The following is a 22,278-nucleotide window of genomic DNA, read 5'->3' as shown; positions in this document are numbered from 1 at the left end:
GCAAATATTACATGGCAACTCTTCCTTGTTGGCCTTCGTTTTCTTTAAAGAGATTCAGCTGCCTTCGGGGTCTATTGATTAGATTGATCCAATACAATATACCAGGTACTGTTTTAAGCACCAGAGATACAAAGACAAAGGCAAGGCCTGTCCGCAAGGAGCTTATAATTTAGAAATTTTTTTTATTAATTTTTATAATTATAACATTTTCTTTGACAGTACATATGCATAGGTAATTTTTTTTTACAACATTATCCCTTGTCCTCCCTTCTGTTCTGAGTTTTTCCCCTCCTTCCCTCCATCCCCTCCCCTAGATGGCAGGCATTCCCATACATATTAAATATGTTATAGTATATCCTAGGTACAATATATATGTGCAGAACCGAATTTTGTTGTTGTTGTTGTTGCAAAGGAAGAATTGGATTCGGAAGGTAAAAATAACCTGGAGAGAAAAACAAAACAAAACAAAACAGTAAGGAGCTTATAATCTAATGGAATAACTGGAAAATGGGAGGGGGCCACTAAGGAGTCTCATGTTCTGTGGGGTATCCAAGGCAAGCAAAGCTGCAGATGGAAAGGGATGTAAGAAGTTTTTCCAATAAGACCATTCAGCCATCATCCTGCATCCACTGGGATGTGTTGTGATTAAGTAAGCTTCTGCAGGGAAGGGCTCCAGCTCAGCTATTGTCTGCAGCAGAGATGCCGCTATTTTCAGGACCATCAACCACTTTGTCTTCCATCCACTGGGGAATTTTGTGATTAATTAACATGTCTCCTGAAGGGAGTACTCAATAGTATTTTATTTTTCCAATTATATGTAAAGAGAGTTTTCAACATTTATTTTGGTAAGATTTTGAGTTCCAATTTTTTCCTTCTTCCCCAATCTGATATAGGTTATACATGTACAGTCATTTTAAATATATTTCCATGTTAGTCATGTTGTGAAAGAAGGATCAAAATGAAAGGGAAAAAGCATAAGAAAGAAAAAGCAAACAAAAAAGGTAAAAACAGGATGCTTCAGTAGGCATTCAGTCTCCACAGTTCCCTCTCTAGATGCAGATGGCATTTTCCATCCCAAGTCTACTGTAACGGTTTGGATCACTGTGCTGCTGAGAAGAACCAAGTCTGTCATAGTTGATCATCACATGATCTTACTGTTACTGTGCACAATGTTCTCCTGGTTCTTCTCACTTCACTCAGCAAGTGAACTATAGCTTTCTGTGGTGGGATGCTCACAGAAAAGAGAAGATGCTCAGACTTAGATAATTTCTGTTTTTTGAACTCTTGAGTTACCCTTTTTCCTATCCCCTATGAGTCCTTAGTTCAGCTATAACAGTCCTCAGTCAGTCACTGCACACTTACTAGGCACTGACTTACTATGTGTTAGATGCTGTGCTAAATACTAGGGATACAAAAAAAGATAATAGAAATTCAATCTAGCTTTTAATTCTTCTCATTCCACTGGGCTGAGACACATATCTCCAGCACTGTACCTCCTTAAATGGAAAAGGAAATGGGTAAAACTATGATGAGAAAAATACTTTTATTTTTCCTTCTAATGCTCCAGTTTTCTATGCAAATGACAAGAGCTAGGGTGGCTGAAGAAGACTGGAAAGACTCAATTCTGTACCACTTCCTTTCTCATCTACTTTCTTTATGCATAACCACAGCCTTGTCTCTGTCTGGCCTATCTGAGATTTTAATGAACATTGATTTTACATCCTAATCAATCACCAGGCACTCAGTCCTTCCCATAGAAAGAAACCTCTTTAACCTGGAGCCCTTATAACATTCTCTCTGTGTTTATCTTTCTTCTCTCAGTCCCACTGGCTCCTGGAAATTTACTGTGTTCTCCTGGACTTCCTACTTCCCCATAAAGGGGACTGGAACAGGAACCCTTATTTTCTTGCTCCAAAGACATTGGCCCTTTCTCTTTATCATGTTGGGATTCAACTTTCAAATTCCCTGTATCTCAAAATGATCCCATCCTTTCCCTTTTCTGCCACAAATATTTCCCCTAATACCTTGATCTAAACAATCTGATAAATTAATCCATAGTAACACATCAATGATGGAAAGTGACTTTTCTGTGGTCAAGGGAGGGCTTGGAACAAGAAAGTCTGGAAAGGACAATGCTGAGCCCAACGAATGAAGTTCTAGTGGTGGACTTTCAGGCCTTTTCCCAGACTGAGAAGCATATTTAGGAAGGGGTGACTTTTCCCCACATTGGTAATGCTTTTCCAATAAGGTAGATAATCTGTTGCCGTGGATCATCCATTCAAGAAATATTTTTAAGGGACTATGCTCTGGGCTAGGGACACATAAATGAAAAATGGCCAAGTTCCTCCCTTTAAAGGGTTCATTATCTACTGGAAAGACACATGTAAAAATGAATATAATCCCGGTTACAATATGGTACATATTCAATTGCAGTTTATACAGACTGGCAGAAGAGATTTTAAGGAAAGAGGGATCCTCGGAAATTGAGGGGTTGGGGAAGCTAACATGGACATTGAAGAAATGGAAGGATTCTAACAGACATTTGTTTGTGTGTAGGAGGGATGGGAGTGGTACCTGTACAAGCCAGGGAAGTGGAGGGGAAGTGAGGGGGGAGAAAGCAGCACCAAGGGACTGAGTGGGAGGTGAGAAAGGCTCCTATCAATGGGTCTATCCTGTAGCCTTATCAAGAATCTTAGAATAGAGAAAAATAGAACAGAAAAAAAAAGAAATCCTAGGGGAGTTCAAGGGATTCCTGCTCTGTCTAATTGGTCTTTCACCCACTCTTACCTGCAGCTTGTGTGAATAACCCATGCCTCCATGACAGTGCCTGTAGAATGATTGTCTCCACTGGGAAGACCATCTGTGCTTGTGAAGGGCTCTATGCAGGGAAATACTGTAACATTGGTAAGTCAAGGTGCCAGCCTAAGAATTGTCTACCCTTCATAGAACGTTCAAGATTGAATGGACTATAGAACATAGAAGTCAGCACTGTGAGGGGCTTGAGAACTAAGCCATGGAATGTCAGAGCTGAAAGAAGCCTTAGAACATAGGGCAGTAGAACTGAAAGGGACCAGAGAACAGAGAATGTCTGAGACAGAAGGGAACTTAGAACACAGACCATCATAAGAGCTCAGAGGTACTTTGGAGCATGGAAAATAGAATATCAGAACTGGATGCAGACTTAGAACATAGGACATGAGAACTGGAAGGGATAATAGGACCTAGAACATTAGAGCCAGAAGGGAACTTAGAACATAGAATATTGGCTATCAGAGCTGGAAAATAGAATATCAGAACTGGATGAAGACTTAGAACATTGGACATGAAAACTGGAAGGGATAATAGGACTTAGAACATGAGAGCCAGAAGGGAACTTAAGAACATAGAAAATAGAATATCAGAACTTAAAGAGGACTTAGAACACAGGACATGAAAACTGGAAGGAATAATAGGACCTAGAACATCAGAGCCAGAAGGGAACTTAGAACATAGAAAATAGAATATCAGAACTTAAAGAGGACTTAGAACATAGGACATGAGAACTGGAAGGAATAATAGGACCTAGAACATCAGAGCCAGAAGGGAACTTAGAACATAGAAAATAGAATATCAGAACTTAAAGAGGGCTTAGAACACAGGACATGAAAACTGGAAGGGATAATAGGACCTAGAACATCAGAACCAGAAAGAAACTTAGAATATAGATTATAGGTTATCAGACCTGAGAGGGAATATGGAAAATAGAATAACAGCTGGAAGAGAAGATAGGCCATAGGACATTAGAGCTGAAAGAGACTAGAGAACCTAGAACATCAGAGCCAGAAGTAACTTAAAAACATAGACTATCAGAGCTGAAATGGATTTTGGAACATACAAATATAGAGTATCAGAACTGGAAGAAGATTTAGAACATAGGATATTAGAATTAGAAGGGAACCTAGAACTTAGAACATCAGATCCAAAAGGGAACTTCAAAAACAGAACATAAGCTATCAGAGCTGAAAGGGTCCTTAGAATATGAAAAATAGAATATCTATTGAAAGAGATATAGGACATAGGCAGTTGGAACTAGAAGAGACTTTAAAACTTAATAGGGTTATGGTGTCTGGACCAAGCAGTAAAAAGTGACCCCTCAGTGTAGCTGAGTCTCAGGCAGAACGCCTAGGACATTAAGAGGAGCAGGGGAAAGTTGAACTTGGAAGAAACTCACCTGGGTTATGCTTGCCAGGAGGAAGATGATAACAATTTGGTAACTTCCTATTTTAGCTAATTCTTTTTGACAGTGGAATGCTAATAAGATTAGTTGTTTCTATACTATAGAAAGTTTCAATTTAATTCAATTTGAGTATCCTAGAAGAAAGCCCTGATCACCCCATCCTCTTTAAAGCTCCTGAAACATAAAGTGCTAGAGCTGAAAAAAAATCTATATACAGAAGGTTAGTTGAAAAAAAAAACCTAAAAACTAAAAATATTTAGTCTACCTTCTTCCTTTTATGGAGGGGCAAATTAAGGCAAGAAAGGAATATGGTTCAGTGGAACAAATAGTCCTCTCTAGAGAGGACCTGAGTTCAAATCTCATCCCTGATGCTTATTATCCATATGATGTTGAACAAGTCACCAAACTTCCTTAGGTGTCACTTTCCTCATCTATGAGGTGGTTAAATTAGACCTTCTCTGAGACTTCTGGTTCTATGACCCTATAAGCTCAAGATCACAAGGTAATTTAGAAACAGAGTCTGAACTGGACCCCACGAAGCTTGATTCTTGGACTATAGACAGATACCTAAGACAGAATCCTGCCCAAGGGAAGTTTATAATCTAGCTGGAAAGACAAGACTCGAATCAAGGAAAGACTAAGAGAATAGTCCTATGCATAAGGCACACTCCTATACATAAGGGAAAGGTAGGATGTCTGAAGCAAAATATAAAAGCTACTGGAATTGGGCAGTGTAAATGTGATTTGTTACTGAGTCAAATTAAGGGATGAGTGGTAGATTGAGACTGAAGGGGAATCTGGGTTCTTAGTTCTTGTTCTGTTACTTTGCTATGTAACTTTGAACTGAGATATAATGAGCAAGCTATAGATATCCCAGAAAGCTACAGGGATCATTCATAGAGAATTACTATCCAGGAGCATTCAGTGGGGAAGAGAGACAGATGTAATATTCATGGACTCAGATGTCTATAAAGCAATGCAAATAACAATAGTAGCTGCATTAGAATTTATCTGGGCTTTACTTTTCTTCTCTGTAGAATGAAAGAAAAATTTAAGACTTCTAAAGTTTATTCCAGTTCTGACATTCTGTTTTAAGATTAATTTTGGTTCCTGGTAAAATTCCTAAATACATGATCGAAGGAATAACATTTGTGAATATTTTACAAAGGGAAAAGGTGATCACTAAGAACTAGCATGTTCGTAAGGAACAGGTCATGGTAGATCAACATCATTGGGTTTTTGATAGGACTACTAGACTGATGATAATGCTATAGATGTATTGAGGCTTTTATAAAAGTTTTTAAAAATTATAAATTCAAAAGTGATCAAAAATAAACAAAGATGCAAAATAAAGAGAAAATTCTTGCATAAACCTTCATCATTTAACAAGGTAGGATCAAATGAATTAGCAAGCAATAAATAAGCACAAGATACTGCTGTTCTATATCCCTTTCCAGTTCTGTATAAAGTTCTATTAATTTCTGAATTTATTTGTTTGCTTGCTTCCTTTCTACCTTTCTTTCTCTCACCCTCCTTTCTTACTCTATTTTCATTTTATTCTTTTTTCTTTCCTTCCTTTCTTATAGGATTTAAAACTGTGTGAAATCCTGGTTCTCAGCAAAACATTTTACAATATCTCTCATGCTGCTAGAAAACAAAAGTGAGGGAGATGGGTCACTTCAGATAGATGGATGCAGAACTAGTTAAGTAATCAGTTACAAAGAGTAATTATGAATTTCAGTGTCAACTTGAAGATCTCTAATGGGGTACTTCAAGGATCTGTCCTTCACTCGCTGTTGTTCAGCCTTTCTAGAAATGAGCTAAATAACAAATAAAAGGTTTATCATTTTTGTAGATTATACCCAGCTGGGAGAAATTGCTAACACATTGGATGACAAGTTAAAAAAAACATTTTATTAGCTAGAAAATGAGCTCAACCTATTAAAGTGGAATTTAATAGAGTAAAAAATAACAATCTATATCTGGGTTCCAAAAAACAAAAAAAATTTGGGTGTGGGAAGTTATATGGTAGGTTTAATGCATAGAAAAACTTTGCATTAATTAGAACTATCTGGAAATGGAATAGGCTGCCTCAGGAAATAATGAGATCTCCCTCTGTCAAACAAACATTGAGTGATGACTTGTTGGAGATATCAAAAGTGGAATCTTTTGGGTGGAATTGGATGGAATAACTTCTGAGATCTCTTCCATTTCTGATATTCTGTGTGTCTTGGCAAATATTTCTTCTAGCTTCAATGTTCTATGTTCGTTGTTTTAAGGTCCCTTCCAACTCTAGCATTCTATCTTCCAAAGTTGGCTCCAGTTCTAAAATCTTATGTTTTATGTTCCAAGAACTCTTCTTGACTTTATCTGATTCTATGAAGGAAGGTCAGTAAGGTGCAAAGTCAACCAGCCAATAAATATTTCTTAAGAATTAATTATGTGCTAGAGGTAGGTTTTGGTTCAGGTGAAGTCTCTTAGCTTGAATTTCCAGACCCATTTTTGATGGATTAAGTGGGATGAGGAATTGGGAAGCCCCCTCCGTAGCCTTCTCAAGCTTGCAAGAGGAGATGGAGGGTGGATTCCATGTTGGCTGGTGTTCATCCGGTATTTCCTGCCCTCAGTTCCTACGGAGACCTGTTACTTAGGGAATGGCACAGAATATCGGGGTATTGCCAAGAAGACCATCTCGGGTCAGAACTGTTTGCCCTGGAATTCAGATGTGCTGTATCAAGAGCTCCATGTGGATAGTGTAGAGAAGGCTGTACATCTGGGGCTGGGCCCTCACTCCTACTGCAGGTGAGTGTTTACCTAAGTCTGTCCCACATGACCAAACTCTTCAGAGTCTCTCCTCCTCTCATCATTTTTCCTCTGCAAATAGAAAAGCCAATGACCTTTGGGAAGGGAGAACTTGTGCATTGGTCAGAGACTTTCTGTTGGTATAACCTGCTATTTCAATTTTCTCATCTTTAATATGGATAATCATATTTGTACCACCAACTCCTTGGTGATAACTAAGAGTGAACTATTATAAGCTTGGGTCTTGGAAACAATTTAGAAACTAAATTCAGGAGACCAGAGTTTGTATTCTGGTTCTAACTTAAAAAATCATATGATCCAGGACAATTCAAATGTTGCCTGAGTGCCAAGGGATCCTGGTTGACCCGCCCCATCCAGGAACAATGGCAGATTTCATTTTAGTCCTAATTCAAAATTGGAAAGGATCAGGGAGGAAAGTGCATTTTTGTCTATCAGCAAGGGAATTGACCAGACAAACAATGGAGATGTCCAGAATATTAAAGAAATTGTACACACCCTTACAATAATTAGCAAATTTTAAGTCTCAGGTTTTACTAGTATTCCTCTCCCCCTTGTGGCTTTTAGGGTGTTTATTTTAGCTGAAAAAATATAAATATAATTATAATCATTTTAAGCCCTCCAGTTACCAATCCTTGCTAACATATAGAAAGAAGTTTAGCTCTCTGCCTTAACTTACATTAATATCTTTTTCTAGTTAACTCCTGTCTCTTTTGTAGTTGAGACAAGACTCAGGTGGCTGCAAACATCTGGGTAATGAATTTGGGTATCTATAATTATGAAATATAATTTTTTGACTAATGGATGATATTACAGGATCTGCAGATAAAAAGATATTAGCTTGAATCTTCTATTCCTCCTACTTTCCCTTCCTCACCATATAGGATTGAGGGCTTTCCTTATCCACTATAGCTCAGTCTTACCTTTTCTTTCTCCTATCCCTGGTTGCCCCTGGGATGTTGATTCTCTTTTCAGCTTGACCCCACTCTTTCCTCCTTGTTTCCAGTCCCTTGGAATTTCTGTCTAGTTCCTAAATAATTCAAAACTACAAGTTCTGAACTGTATATTTTATAAATTTCCTAGGATGTGACCAAGTCTCTCACCTAATGTCTTTTATTGATTTAGATTTTATTGATTTAGAACAGCACCTGTTCACACATTATGATTGATTGTACACACAAATGAACATCCCAGTTTAAGTTGAATACTAAGGTTCTTAACCTTTTTGTAGGCCCCTGTTTTCTAGGACATACATAACATTCTATCATTCAGCATTTCAATAGAAAATGTAGGGATTCGTTCCCATAAGCCTTTTCACAGCTCCTGGTTCTCAGAACTATTCCTCTTTGCTGGAACAGGGAGAATTAGCTCTAACCCCTGTGCCCCTCTCTTATTCTTCAGGGATGGAGGGGCTAAGAGGATGGGGAGCCGTAGCTCCAGAGCTTCACTGAATTGTCTCTTTCTTGTGTCAGAAATCCTGACAGCGACGAGAAGCCTTGGTGTTACATCATGAAGGACAACACTCTCTCCTGGGAGTACTGCAACATCTCCGTCTGCGGTAGGTGGGCTTTGAGCCAGGCAGAGGAGAACCGCTGGTGTTTTAGCTCATAGCCACGAGGCACAGTATCACCCAGTCCTACAAAGGAAAAAAATCCAACAGAATGCAAGAAGATACATTCTCAGAAGCTGATGTAGGGGTTTTTTTGGATCCCACTGGTGGTGTTCTTACTGAGGACAGTCCTGGGAAATGTCTAGGAAATAGAAATAACATGTTTATCTTGCTTTATACCCAGGGATATGCTGGTAAATATCTAACAACAGGTTCTCTCTTATTTATTTTTATAGTATTTTCTTTTTTTTTCCAAATACAACAAGCTCTCAAATAAGGTAGGAGATTTTTTTCCCTGAGGCTGGGGTTAAGTGACTTGCCCAGAGTCACACAGCCAAGAAGTGTTAAGTGTCTGAGGTCAGGGCTGGTGCTCTATGTACTTCATGCAAGCCCCTCCCCAGGAGTTCAAAGGGGTTAAACTCCTAGTAAAGACCAGAACTAGAGAATTGTTAAATACCAACTTAGCACTTAGTAAGAACCTAATATCTCATTATCTCATTAGCACTTAGTAAGAACCTAACACACTGCACCACCTAGCTGCCCCTACAGGACATACTTTTAATTTTAATCTGCATTGTGAACATTTTTTCCATCACTTTTTTTAACTCTAGGCAGTCAAAATTAATAAATCAGAGCCCAATTTGTGGTACCCACTGATTTTTGTGGGGCAAATGCTCATGGTGAAAATTTAACAATTGGCTCCAACATATACCTGTTTACCTGACTTCATTTTTCATTCTCTTATTTGGCCCTGTGAATGGGGGAGGGGGGATTAGGGGATGGATTATGTCCTCTGGAGGAGAATAAATAATAGAAGGAAACTTAAACTCAGACTCAACAGACATGGGTTCAAGTCCAGCTCTGCTCCTTACTAAGATGTTTGACCGTGAGTCATAGAAACACAAATATGGGAGGAACCTAAGAGGTCCCTCAGCCCAGTCCACACCCAAAGCAGGTGTCCCACCTACAGAATTCCCGACAAGTGGCTAGGAATGTTTGAAGATTTTCAGTGACAAGGAACTCCCTAATTGTTAGGAAGATTTTCCTTATATTTAAGTAAAAACTGCCTCTTTATAACACCTTGTCTTGTCCTTTAGAGCTAAGTAAAACAAATCCAAAGCCTCTTCTCTGTGACAGTTATTATTCAGTCATTTGAGTTATATTTAACTGTTCATGACCCCATCTGGGGTTTTCTTGTCAAAGATACTGGATTATTGGCCATTTTCCTCTCTAGCTCATTTTACAGATGAGGAAACTGAGGCAAACAGGATTAAGTGACTTGCTCCCAATTCAGAAGTGTCTGAGATCAGATTTGAACACAGGAAGATGAGTTTTGACTCTAGACCTGGTGCTCTATACATTACAGTGTCACCTAATTGCCTCTTGTCTGATTATTTATATATATATATATATATATGTATATATATGTATACATATATATACATATATATATATATATATATATATATATATTGCAAGGCAATTGCAGTTAAATGGCACACAGCTAGGAAATATTAAGAGTCTGTGGCTGGATTTGAGCTCTGTATACCTCAGTTTCCTCAACTTTAGAATAGCACCCATTTGCCAAAGTTATTGTGAGCTTCAACTAAGATGTTTATAAAACCCTTAGCATAGTACATAGTAAGTCCTTAATACATATTTCCTTTCCCTTCCCTATTTTACATGTCATTTCATTGGATCTTCACAGCAATTCTATGAGATAGATGCCATTAGCATCCCCATTTTACACTTTAGGAAACTGAGGCAAATAGAAATTAAATGATTTATTCAGGGCCATATAAATGAGTGTCTGAAGCAGAATTTGAATTCACGACTTTATGACAGAGTCTATCCAATGAGCCACCTCATTTTCTTCAATGCAGCCTAAGGTTTTCAGTAGTTACACAACGCTTTCCACTAAGGCATCTCTTTAAGCACTTTACTCGAGCCTCTCTTAAGTATTTCTTGCACAGATGGAGAACTGGGGCCTTTTTCTTCATTCTGTCAAGCTCTGCTTTTTCTCCTGTCCCAGCAAATAGTCTGAGGAGTGGGGCTCGTCCCAACCTGGAACTCCTGACCATCCCTGAGACTTCTCTGCCCAACAGACGAGCCTGTGGAAAGAGACACAAGAAGAGGACGTTCCTGAGACCTCGGATTATTGGAGGCTCATCCTCCTTGCCGGGATCCCACCCGTGGATGGCGGCTGTGTACATTGGGGAGGTCTTCTGTGCTGGCAGTCTCATTCACTCCTGCTGGGTCGTATCAGCTGCCCACTGTTTCTCCAACAGGTAAGCTCATCCTTTTACCCCATTGTGTTGGGGAGGGCCAGTTCTTGGGCAAAATGATAAAGAGGTAAAAGACTGGCTCAGTTCAGGTGAAACTTAATGGATCCCTAACGTAGACTCCCTACCTCTTTTTTTCTCATGTTCTCCTCCTTATCAAACATTATTCTCTGAAAAGGCTTTTAACTCCCTGAACATTCACAACCTGCATCTCCTGGGATGGAAATAGCTCTATCCCTTTGAACAAGGATCCTCTAGCAGTTGATGGCGATTTGGGGAGAAGGGAAATTTTGGGGGTCAGGGAGAACTTTCTCAGGATGAAAGCATCTGCAATTCTAGTAGGATGCTTATTTTCTACCATATAAGGACACTATGTCTTGGGATAAACCTGAGAAAGAGGTGAGGGCTCCTAGGAAAGGTGGAGAAATCATATGATTGTTGAAAAAGGAGTGGATCTGAATTCAGAGGATCTAAGCTGGCCTCCTAGGTCTGCTAGATTCAGACACTTACTTGCTGGGTGAAACTGAACAGATCACTTAACCTCTATCTATCTAGATTTCCTTAACTGTAAAATGAGGAATTATAATAGAACTTACTTCATAGCAAATGAGATCCTATTTATTAAATACTTAGCACAGTGCCTTGCACACAGTGGGTACTTAATAAATGCTTGTTAACTCCCTCCTTTTCCTAGCTGTTTAAATTTAAGGAAGTAACCTGGTCTCTTTGGACAAACAGAAAAGGTTATGGTAGCCAGAAGAAGGTGCTTTATTATGGAACTTTAAAGGGATGGTGAATGAGGACTCGGCATGTCAGAGGACTCCCTAGTTTTAGTTTTCCTTCCTGTCAATAGGAATAATACCCAAATTGCTGAGTTCCCTGAATTCTGTAAGGACCATACAAGATAAGAACTTTGGAAAAAATTGCTAAAAATGTAAAGGATTATAGAGAGGCAAAATGTGATTGGTCATCAGGGCAGCTAAGTGGTCCAGTGGATAGAATGCTGGGCCTGGAGTTGGGAAGACTTCTTGATGAAATCTGGCCTTGGACATTTACTGGATGTGAGATCCTGGGCAAGTTATTTAATTTGGATGCATTTTAGTTCTGGGAGACCCTCCAATGTGGTTAATAATTGCCTTTAAAACAAGGTAGTTGGGTTTCATAGTTTAAAAGATTCCTTATAGCTTTGATATTCATATGGATATCAATGTGGTGAAAGAAAGCCTAGAAAACATAATCCTTAGGAACTGGGGGACGGGTGAGGGTGGTGGGGGCCTCCTGGTACTCATGTTTCCCGAGGCACAGCAAAGGGAAGAAACCATGATCTAGAGTACATCCCCAACAAGGACTCTGGAAAATTTGTAGTTCTTGGGCATGGCCACATGGTGGCAAAGTCACACTGCCCGCAGTCATAACCTATAGAATTATACTGGGCCCTGGAGCTGGGCAGCTGGCAGAGATCTGGGGAGAGGGCTGTGCTGGAACCAGCTCCTGTAGCTTTCAGAGAATTGATTGTTAAATTTTCAATGGGACTGTTTACATCTTGGAAATCGGAAAAGGCTAAACACAGGGCTCAGTTTATTGTTTTGTTGATTGACTTTAGGCTAAAGAAGTGATGGAGAACATGTTCCTAATGAAAATTAAACTTAAAAGTGTATATACATTTTTTGAAAACTGGTTCTTAAACCCATCTGCCAGCACTTCACTGATAGGTTCCATGAAGGGTGCTTGCACTGGTCATGGTATGGTCATGGTGACCTCTCTTCCCTCCACTGAACTAACAGCATTCTACTGGGGAGCCAGGAGGCCTGGGTCCTAGTCCAAGGTGGTCTCTAATTGTCCGTCTGCAAAACAAGCTATTTGGCGGTCTAAAGATCTGATATGCAGCACTTACCATGTCTCAGTACTCTACTGGGGTTTGTTCATTCGCCGTGGGAACTTTTGAAGGTCCCTTTACTTAGCTCTCGGAAACTCAGTTTCCTTAAATAACAAATGGAACTGATTATACTTTTATCACCTATCTCATATGATTCACATGAAAAAAGTTCTTTACAAGCTTCAAAGTGTTGTTGAAATGGGATCAACCTAATTATTGCTGTTTTTCTCTGGGTGAAGAATTTAAGGTTTCTTCTAGCTCTGACAGTTTGTCTGTTACATATTCTAAGATCCCTCCCATTTCTGATATTTTATATTCCAAGACTCTTTTTAGTCCTGATATTCTATGTTCTCATTTAAAAATTATTTATATTTGTTTATAATTTCCAACATTCAGATTGTTCTTGCTCTTTATCTTGTTGTAGCCATTGTGTATTGTGTATATTATTTTTCTGGTTCTACTTACTTGCTGTGTTCCAAATCCCAAGATCCTTCTCAGCTCTGACATTTAATGCTCTAAGGCATCATGCAGGCCTGACATTGCATATAGGTTCTAAGGTTTCATCCATTTCTGAAATTCAGTGCTCTGTGTTTCAAGTATCTGGGAATTTGCATTTGAAAATTTTACTGAGCTCTTTGTGGGCAGGGCCCTGGGCTTTGGAGAAGGCAGCTTTGCTCTTGCCTCTCTCTTCCCAGCAGGGTTAGTGTAGAGAGAATTTACCCATTTTGATTCTCATAGTACCCACCTTCAAATTATTATAGGGTAGGGGCAGCTAGGTGGCACAGTGGATAGAGCACCAGCCCTGAATTCAGGAGGACCCGAGTTCAAATGTGGTCTCAGACACTTAACACTTCCTAGCTGTGTGACCCTGGGCAAGTCACTTAACCCCAGCCTCAAAAAAAGAAAAAGAAAAAAAAATTATTATAGGGTAAAGGCCGACTCCCCAGGAGCAAGAACTAGGAATACAGCTCTTCTTTGTGATATGTAGATGTACCAAACATGGTAGGACTACTGCCATCGAAATCAGGAGACTTCAGTTCAAATTCTACCTCAGCTTCTTCCTTTTTTTTCTCTGTAAAAAATGGATTTAACACCTGCCCTGCCTTCCTTTCACTTCTGAAATTATTAATGGGTGTGAAGAAAGACTTGCTACTATAAATAAATGTCACCTCTTCATTTTCATGATCACTCTATGTTTTTCAGCCCACCCAAGTCAAGTATCAGAGTTGTGCTGGGCCAGCATTTCTTCAACACATCCACAGATGTGACCCAAACCTTTGAAGTGGAGAAGTACATCCTGTATCCATTATACTCTGTCTTTAGTCCCAGTAATCATGATCTTGGTGAGTGTGTTAAGGCCTCTGCATCAGAAGGCCCGCCTTGGGTGTCCAGATCAGGGCTCATCAAGGAGGGCTTTGGTGAGAAAGAAGGAGGCTGGCCAGGGGTCAAAGCAGGAGAACTTGGTAAAAGATGTGATCTCTGAGCCCCAAATCTACTTTATGTCCACATCACGCAGGGCACCAATCTCTGGCTTCCTTCCTGATGAGTGAATTTTAGTCTTCCCAATGGATTGGGTCAGGAGTCTTTGAGGCTCACTCAGTCCCTAAAGCAGGACTTGATAAACATCTTCAATATTGGGTGAAGGAATTTAATTTAACAAATTCCATCCCATGGAATGTCTAGTCTGCGTGGGGAGATAGAATACATCTTCAGAGAATAATACTGAATGCTGAGAGATATGAACCAAAAAAGCTTCTGTTAAGCACCAACAATGGCCAAGCATTATGCTAAGTAATAATAATAGAAAAGAGAAATACAAAACAGTTCCTCATCTCCAGGAACTCAAACATAACCAGGGAAGCCTGAACATAGAAGAATTCTCAGGACAGGGGAGGAGGATGGAAAGGTCTGGAGGTCCTTAAAGGGCAAAGACTGGGACCTGAGGTTAAGTCCATAGATCAGACTGTATGGTGGTTCTCTGGTTATGGTGGCGGTTGTCCTTAGTTCTCAAAGAGAACCAAAAGGACATTACTTTGTTAGAGTTGAGTTACAGTGTGTCCGACTGTGGCTGATCAGATCAACATGAGCATGGAATGCTCTGCCACAGGTCGCACACAATGGTCCCTATGAACATTTGGGGCAGACTCTCTAATTTTGCACATATTGCATTTCCTTTGGGCTAATTCAGTTCTGCTTTGCTCATAGAGCACAGCCCTTCTCTGATGAGGGCACACTGTGCCGGGTGGTCCTGTGCCAGTGTTTCCCATGTCACATAATTGATTCTAAAGTATTTAAGAAATACCTTGAGAGTGTCCTTTTATTGCTTTTTCTGATCACATTGTGAGCACTTGCCCTGTGTGAGCTCTCCATAAAATAATTATACTAAGTAATATAAGAGTGGTATAGCCAATCGAGTTCTAAAGAAGAGGAATAAATTTATGATTGCTTTAACTCTACTGCAGATAATTTCTCCCCATTCTTGTGGGGCTGTAACATGGAGGAGAGGAGACCTAGACCTAGAAATGAGTTCTGGCTCTGCTTCTTACTTACTTGTAGGAAGTCCTGGTGTTTAACTCTCTGAGTCTCAGTTTACTCTATAAAATGAAGGGGGTGATTTTGATGGCTTCTAAAGTGCCGTTTAAATCTCTAAAGGTTATAATCCTAGACCTATACCATTATTTTTCCTTTAAGTCCCAGGAATTGTTTTTTTGATCTTTTAACCTTACTGGACAGCCCCAGTGGATAGAAATACTCTTGCCTCTGTGATGGTCAATCTGATTCCCTTCTCTAATTCCCTGCAGCTCTGATTAGGCTGAAGAAGAAGGGCGACCGCTGTGCTGTAAAGTCCCAGTTTGTCCAGCCCATCTGCCTCCCGGAGAATGGCATCACCTTTCCTGATAATCACAAGTGCCAGATTGCAGGATGGGGACACATGTATGAGAGTGAGTCTCCTGATGACATCTGGGGGCCCCCCGCCACCTCTCTGTTGGCCCAGAACCATCAAACCAGAGCATGTTTTCCTCTGAGCTTGGGTCTTTCTCTTGGATTGTCTTTAGTATTTTCCACTCTGTGCGATTATTGCAACCAGGGATATAGGTAGAAACTGAAGAAGCTTCAAAAGTAGTTATGAAATTTTACTTATAATTGGAGAAGGAAATAGACAATTACTCTGGGGCCTTTGTCACTAAAATCCCAAATTGGCTCAAGAGAAGTCAGACATGACTAAAATGATTGAGTGATAACAACGACTACAATAAATGTAAGGAAAGAGAGTATGTCTTTTCCTTTCTATCCATACTATTGGCTGGCAGAGCCATAAATCAGCATCCTGACCATCAGTTACAGGTTCCATTGATAGCTGGGGTGTGGCTGTCAGGCTTGATGTTGATTGGCAATGAGACCTGCCAGTGGGGCAGAATAAAGGGATGCCAGCGATCACTTCATTTGAGTCCTGCCCTGCCCATGGATTAAACATAAGTAAAAAATCCCAGGTACTAGGATATACTATAAGATATTTAATATGTATGGGAATGCCTGCCATCTAGGGGAGGGGGTGGAGGGAAGGAGGGGAAAAACTCGGAACAGAAGGGAGTACAAGGGATAATGTTGTAAAAAAAAATTACCTATGCATATGCACTGTCAAAGAAAATGTTATAATTATAAAAATTAATAAAAAAAAATCCCAGGTGACTCTCCAAGAATATCAAAGAGGTATATGGGCTGAAGTCCTCAGGTGACTGCTAAGCATTTTCTTTTCTGAGGTGTATGTAAGCAATGAGGGTTGTCCCAATCCTGACTCCAATTGAAAGCTTTTTCCTTGGTCTCTCCTTAAAAGATGTTACAGGTTACGCCACTTACTTACGAGAAGCCCTGCTTCCTCTCCTTCCGGATCACAAATGTAGCAGCCCGGAGGTCTATGGCGCAGACATCACCCCCAACATGTTTTGTGCTGGTTACTTTGACTGCAAATCAGATGCTTGCCAGGTAAGGCTTGGGGAGGGTAATCCTAGATTTAATTTGTTTCAGCCAAAGAAATGAGAGGGAGTGGGGAATAGTGCACTAAACTGTGGTTTGTGATATGGGTTCTTGTAACTGAATGTGGGAATCATGAAATTATGACTTGTATTCAGCAAATGTTTGATTTCTATGCCTATTTTATATACCTACATATTCAGGGTTATGTAACAATTTTTCAAGCAAAAAGCGGCGCAAGTGTAAGAAGTTGAAGAAGCCCTGGATAGTGGAAAGAGAGCTGAATTGGTAGCAGGGATCTTGAAAATTAATTCTGACTCTTCAATTCATTAGCCAGATGACTGTGGGCAAGTCATTTCACCCTATTTAGATCTTAGTGTTGTCCGGTCATTTTTTAATCACGTCTGATTCTTTGTGATTCCATTTGTGATTTTCTTGTCAAAGATACTGGGGCAGTTTGCCATTTCCTTCTTCAGTACATTTTACATATAAGGAAACTGAGGCAAATAGAGTTAAGATACTGAAAAGTTTTTTGTTTTTTTTAAACAATAGCTTTTTATTTTTCCAAATTCATGCAAAGGTAATTTTCAAGATCACCTTTGTAAAATCTTGTGTTCCAAATTTTTCTGTTTCCCATCCTCTAGAGAATAAGTGATCCAACATAGGTTAAACACAGGGCACATTTCTCTGAGCCTCAGACTTTCCTCATCTGAAAGAGGGGGGTTAACTCAGGTACTCTGGAAAGTTCCTTCCAGGTCTATATTCTACCATCTTATGTCTGCTATTCCCCCTCTTCTCACACACCTCATCCACTGAACAACTCCCACTCTTGCCATCCCCTTTTCTCCACACCAGCTACTATCTACCATCCCAGCTTCATACTAAATCATTTCTGTGATTAGAAACATAACAAAATCAAATTTCTCTCTTCAGTGTCTCTCTCCTCTCTGAGTGACTCTTTCTTTGGGGCTCCACCATCACAAACCCAAGCTTACCCCTGATCTTCCCCATCAAAAATTACTGGCCCTCAAAAAACCCCAGTATTTCCTGGAATACTAGCTAATCTGATCACCAGGGACTCTAAAATGAAATAAATAATAGCCTATGAAGTGCTTAATGAATGCAAAGGGTGTGGTGGGGAATTATGTGGGAAGCACTTCGGGCTTAGGAGACCCATTGTATCACTTCCCAGCTATGTGAATTCATTTTTAATTTTTGTTTTATTTGTTTTCCTTAATGGTATTTTATTTTTTCCACATACATGTAAAGATAGTTTTCAACATTCATTTGTATGAAATTCTGAGTTCCAAATTTTTTTCCTCTCCATTCCCTTCTCTCTGCCTCCCCAAAAGAGTAAGCAATCTGTTATGGTTTATACACGCGCAATCATTTTCAACATGTTTCTGTATTAGTCATGTTTTAAAAGAAAAATCAGACCGAAAGGGAAAAAATGAGAAGGAAAAAACAACAACTACAAAAAGAAAATAGCATGAAAATAGACTGCATTCAGTCTTTATAGTTCTCCCTCTAGATGCGAATGGCATTTTCTATCCCAAGTATTGTGTTGGATCACTGTATTGCCAAGAAGAGCTGTCTATCATAGTTGATCATCACACAATCTTGCTGTTACTGTGTACAGTGTTCTTTTGGTTCTGCTTGCATCACTCAGCATAAAAGAATGGTGATTATCCATATAAATGTTGGGAGAGGGGACTATCTAGTTAAGAGATCAGTTAAAAATCTTGCTTGCATAGAACATGGAGTTTGCAAAGGGGAATGTTATGAAATGAGCGGATAATAAGTATGAAAGGCCAGAAACTTGGATGCTATTACAAAGACATTAGGGATTGATAAAGACTTTGTAAGTAGGGGAAGGGACATCATCACAAATGCTTCAGGAAGGTAATTTTGGTTACTATATGTAAGATGGATTGGGGAGAGGAGGAACTGGAAGTAGGGAGTAAGGAGTCCATTGCCATAGTCTAGACAAGAGGTGACAATTATCTGAATAAGTAGAAAGAATGTGAGGGATGTTGGAAAAGATCAATTTATAGGATGTGACAATGGATTGGATATAGTGGGGATGAAGGAGAGGGAGAAAGATCAAGGATGGCTCCAAGTTTACAAGTCTGTGTACCTGGAAGGATGGCAGCAACCTCAAGGGAAATAGTAATGTTTGGGGAAGGAATAGGTAGAGGGGAAGACAATGGGCTCCATTTTGGAAATATTGAATTAGAGAAGTACATGCTACATCTAGAAAGAGAAATCCCCAGGTTAACTGTGTCTTTGTCCAGAAAGGCCTGAACTAAGACAGAGCTAATATTAGAATATTATGCCTAGAAATGACATTAAATTATGAAACCTGGACTGTTGGATCTGGAAGGAGCCTTAGAACAGAAAGCATATCCGAGCTGGACAGGACTTCAAACTCTAGTCTAAGTCTCAGCTGTGGTTCATGTAGTGAGTGGCAGGGCTGGGATTCAGAATTATGCTTCTTATCTCCCAGACCACTGGGATTCCCATACCCCCACAGTGCCTCTCTCTTATTCAAAGGTATTTATCCAATTTTGAATCTGTTGTCAGGAGCCTCCAGGGAGATGAATTTTAAAGAAAGAAGGTTCGATTCAATTACCAACCATTATAATGCATCATAAAGCCAGGTTTTGAGCTCCACTTCAGCCTCCCCAGCTCCATTAAGCAGGAAACTAATGTAACACCCCCATCTCGTGACTTTGAGCTGCCGGATAGTCCATCGCTCCCCCTCCTCCCCCAGTAGCACCTGTTTTAGATTTGGCCCATTCAGTTCCAAACAGTGAATGTCGTGTTTACTGAGTGTTCTAGAATCCTGGGCCCTCTCCATTCTCAGGGCCTGCCGGGATCACAGGGCCATTCTGACAGCATGATGTCACAGTGCTTTCTTCCTGCCTTCCCCTGGGGATGAGGGGTTGTGAGAAAGGGACACTTCATATCTTAGAATGTCTAGGCTGAGTAGGATCCCAGAGGTCGTATAATGCAACTTGGCAGCTAGGTGATACAGAGGGATAGGACACTAGGATCGGGAAGCCTTGAGTTCAAATCCAGCCTAAGGTACTGACTACTTATATGAATCTGGGAAAATTCCTTGACTTCTCTCTGCCTCAGTTTTCTTCTGCAAAATGGGAATCATCATAGTCTTATCTCCCAGGGGCAGCTAAGTCTAAGCATAGTGGGTAGAGTGCTTGATCTGGAATGTGGAAGAATCATCTTCCTGAATTACTAGTTGTGTGACTCTGGGCGAGTCACTTAACCCTTTTTGCCTCAGTTTCCTCATCTGTAAAATGAACTGGAAAAGTAATTGGCAAACCAAATAGGGTCATTAAAACAAAAAAAAAATGACTGAATAAGAAGAAAAACAACCATCCAGTGTTTTATGAAAAGCAAATGAGATAATATATTCACAAAGCAATAATTGCAATGCCTGGGATATAATAGGTGCTTAATAAATCCTTCTTTCCTTCTGACTCATTTTATAGAGGAGGAAGTTGAGGCTCAGAAAGACCTAGTGACAACCATGATCACATCTCAAATTAGTGTAAAACCAGAAACCAGGTTTCCCAACTCTTAGTCCAGGACTTCATGCTCTCCCCTTCTGCCTCTCTAAGGATTAGTCACTTATTAATTTTGGTTCCGACTCACTAGGCTACGTCAATATTTCTGGTCAGAGTTTGAACAATAGAAGTCAGGGGTTTTATTTGGCCATTACAGAATGATAACATTTTCATGGCTTCTTGCTTCATGAATATGAAACATAATTGAAACAGGTCTGCAAAGTTTTCACAGATTGTATACTTAGCAGATTAAATATCTTTTATTATAAGTATTTCTGAATTGAATGACAATATCATAGAATCATTGAGTTCAGAGGGACTTAGGAGTTTTTCTAGCACCATCTCTCCCCAAGTATGTCTGAAACATTCCCAAGTAGTCATTATCTAGCATTTGCTTGAATACCTCCAATAATGAACCACTCACTACCTCAAGAGGCAAGCCATTTGATTTTTTGATGTGTAATAAGATGCAGTATTATGTAGCAGAAAAAAATGAATATGAATTCAGCAAACCTGAATCCAAGCAAATTACTTAATCACTTTGTCTCCCATTTTCATCATCTTATTATTATATTAATATCAATTTGTGAACAATGAGGCCCTGTGTAAATGTAAACTGTTATTACGGTACAAAGAAAAGAAAAATTTTTTTAAGTTGAAATTTCTCCTCCATGGAAATGAGCTAGGGAAAGAATTGTATATATCATCTATTCACTGAAATTCCACCATAAGAACTTCATCCCTTTGGGTTAAATAGATTAATTTTTTGAAATACAATTTTTCCTTAAATGAGGAAGTCTATGAAATCAGTTTGTAAATAATTTTAAGTTTATTAAGCTGTTTCATGCATCTTATAATTATGGATGGAGGAGGTTGTATATATATATAGATTTATAAAGCACATCTGGGTTCCAATGAGTACAAATAATGAATCCCTTGAAATGATTATATTATTTGAGTTTATATTGCCTTTTTTCCAACAGACTGGAAGCAATTACCATATTTTCATAATTATAAATTCAAATAACAAATTTGAATATAGGAGACTTTCAGAGGATTCGTTCTTTACACTAATTAGAACCTCGCTGTATTTACTTTTAACTTGGCTGAGAATTCGGGAGTGAGATTGTAGTACCTAACATTATCAATGGCAGAGTAAGAACCAGAACTCAGAACACCTGATTGCCTATCCGGAGTTAACGCTTATTTTCCCATCTTCACACTTCTATAAGAAGTGTAATCATTCCCCGGAGTTAAAATGATTTGCTCTTGATCTCTAACCAACACAGGGTGACTCAGGTGGACCCCTAGCCTGTGAAAAGAATGGGGTTTCTTACCTTTATGGGATCATCAGTTGGGGTGATGGTTGCGGCAGATTCAACAAGCCGGGTGTTTATACACGAGTGACCAACTACGTGGATTGGATCAACGACAAGATACGGCCTCCCAAGAAAGTAACCACTGCCTCTGATGCCTGAGGTAAGCCATGAAGGATCTGCCTGGCCGGGTTTGCCTCTGGACATCACTGGATGTGTTCATTATCACGTGTATGTTTGCATTGAACCATGCTGATCCTCTGGAAGAATACTTTGCCATGACAGCAATAAAGCATTTTTGAAAGTTATAGTTGATTGAGTGTCTGCAAAAATAAATTGCAAGAGAGGTTAACAGACTTTTTCACACAATCGTTTATGGTTTATAGCCCCTTAGTGCACCCATCCTATGAGATATATAAAAATACATTTAATATATTATATACACATATAATACTCACATATATAAATACACAAATAAATGTATATTTATAATAAATGCAATTAAATTCAAAAATAAAAATACACAATAAATGAATAATTAAATTTATAATGTATTATATGCATATATAAATATCTAATATGCACCACATATATATCATATAC

At 39.3% G+C, this 22,278-nt stretch overlaps 1 protein-coding gene across 2 annotated transcripts in view; it reads left to right on the top strand.

Annotated features, from left to right (window-relative positions):
- HGFAC (HGF activator) overlaps nucleotides 1–21,983 on the top strand; it is a 51,760-nt gene extending 29,777 nt beyond the window's left edge. For both annotated transcript variants that reach the window (XM_074276648.1, XM_074276650.1), the window contains 8 exons: nucleotides 2,794–2,904; nucleotides 6,841–7,015; nucleotides 8,506–8,591; nucleotides 10,675–10,930; nucleotides 14,004–14,143; nucleotides 15,602–15,742; nucleotides 16,636–16,784; nucleotides 21,649–21,983. In XM_074276648.1, the coding sequence (XP_074132749.1) occupies nucleotides 2,794–2,904; nucleotides 6,841–7,015; nucleotides 8,506–8,591; nucleotides 10,675–10,930; nucleotides 14,004–14,143; nucleotides 15,602–15,742; nucleotides 16,636–16,784; nucleotides 21,649–21,837 (1,247 nt within the window). In that variant the 3' untranslated portion in view covers nucleotides 21,838–21,983. The remainder of the gene's footprint in view (nucleotides 1–2,793; nucleotides 2,905–6,840; nucleotides 7,016–8,505; nucleotides 8,592–10,674; nucleotides 10,931–14,003; nucleotides 14,144–15,601; nucleotides 15,743–16,635; nucleotides 16,785–21,648) is intronic.
- Nucleotides 21,984–22,278: the final 295 nt, after the last annotated feature.

The sequence above is a fragment of the Sminthopsis crassicaudata genome, chromosome 6 (assembly GCF_048593235.1).
Source record: "Sminthopsis crassicaudata isolate SCR6 chromosome 6, ASM4859323v1, whole genome shotgun sequence".
NCBI classification, from domain to species: domain Eukaryota; kingdom Metazoa; phylum Chordata; class Mammalia; order Dasyuromorphia; family Dasyuridae; genus Sminthopsis; species Sminthopsis crassicaudata.
This window is presented reverse-complemented; position numbering and strand designations above follow the sequence as displayed.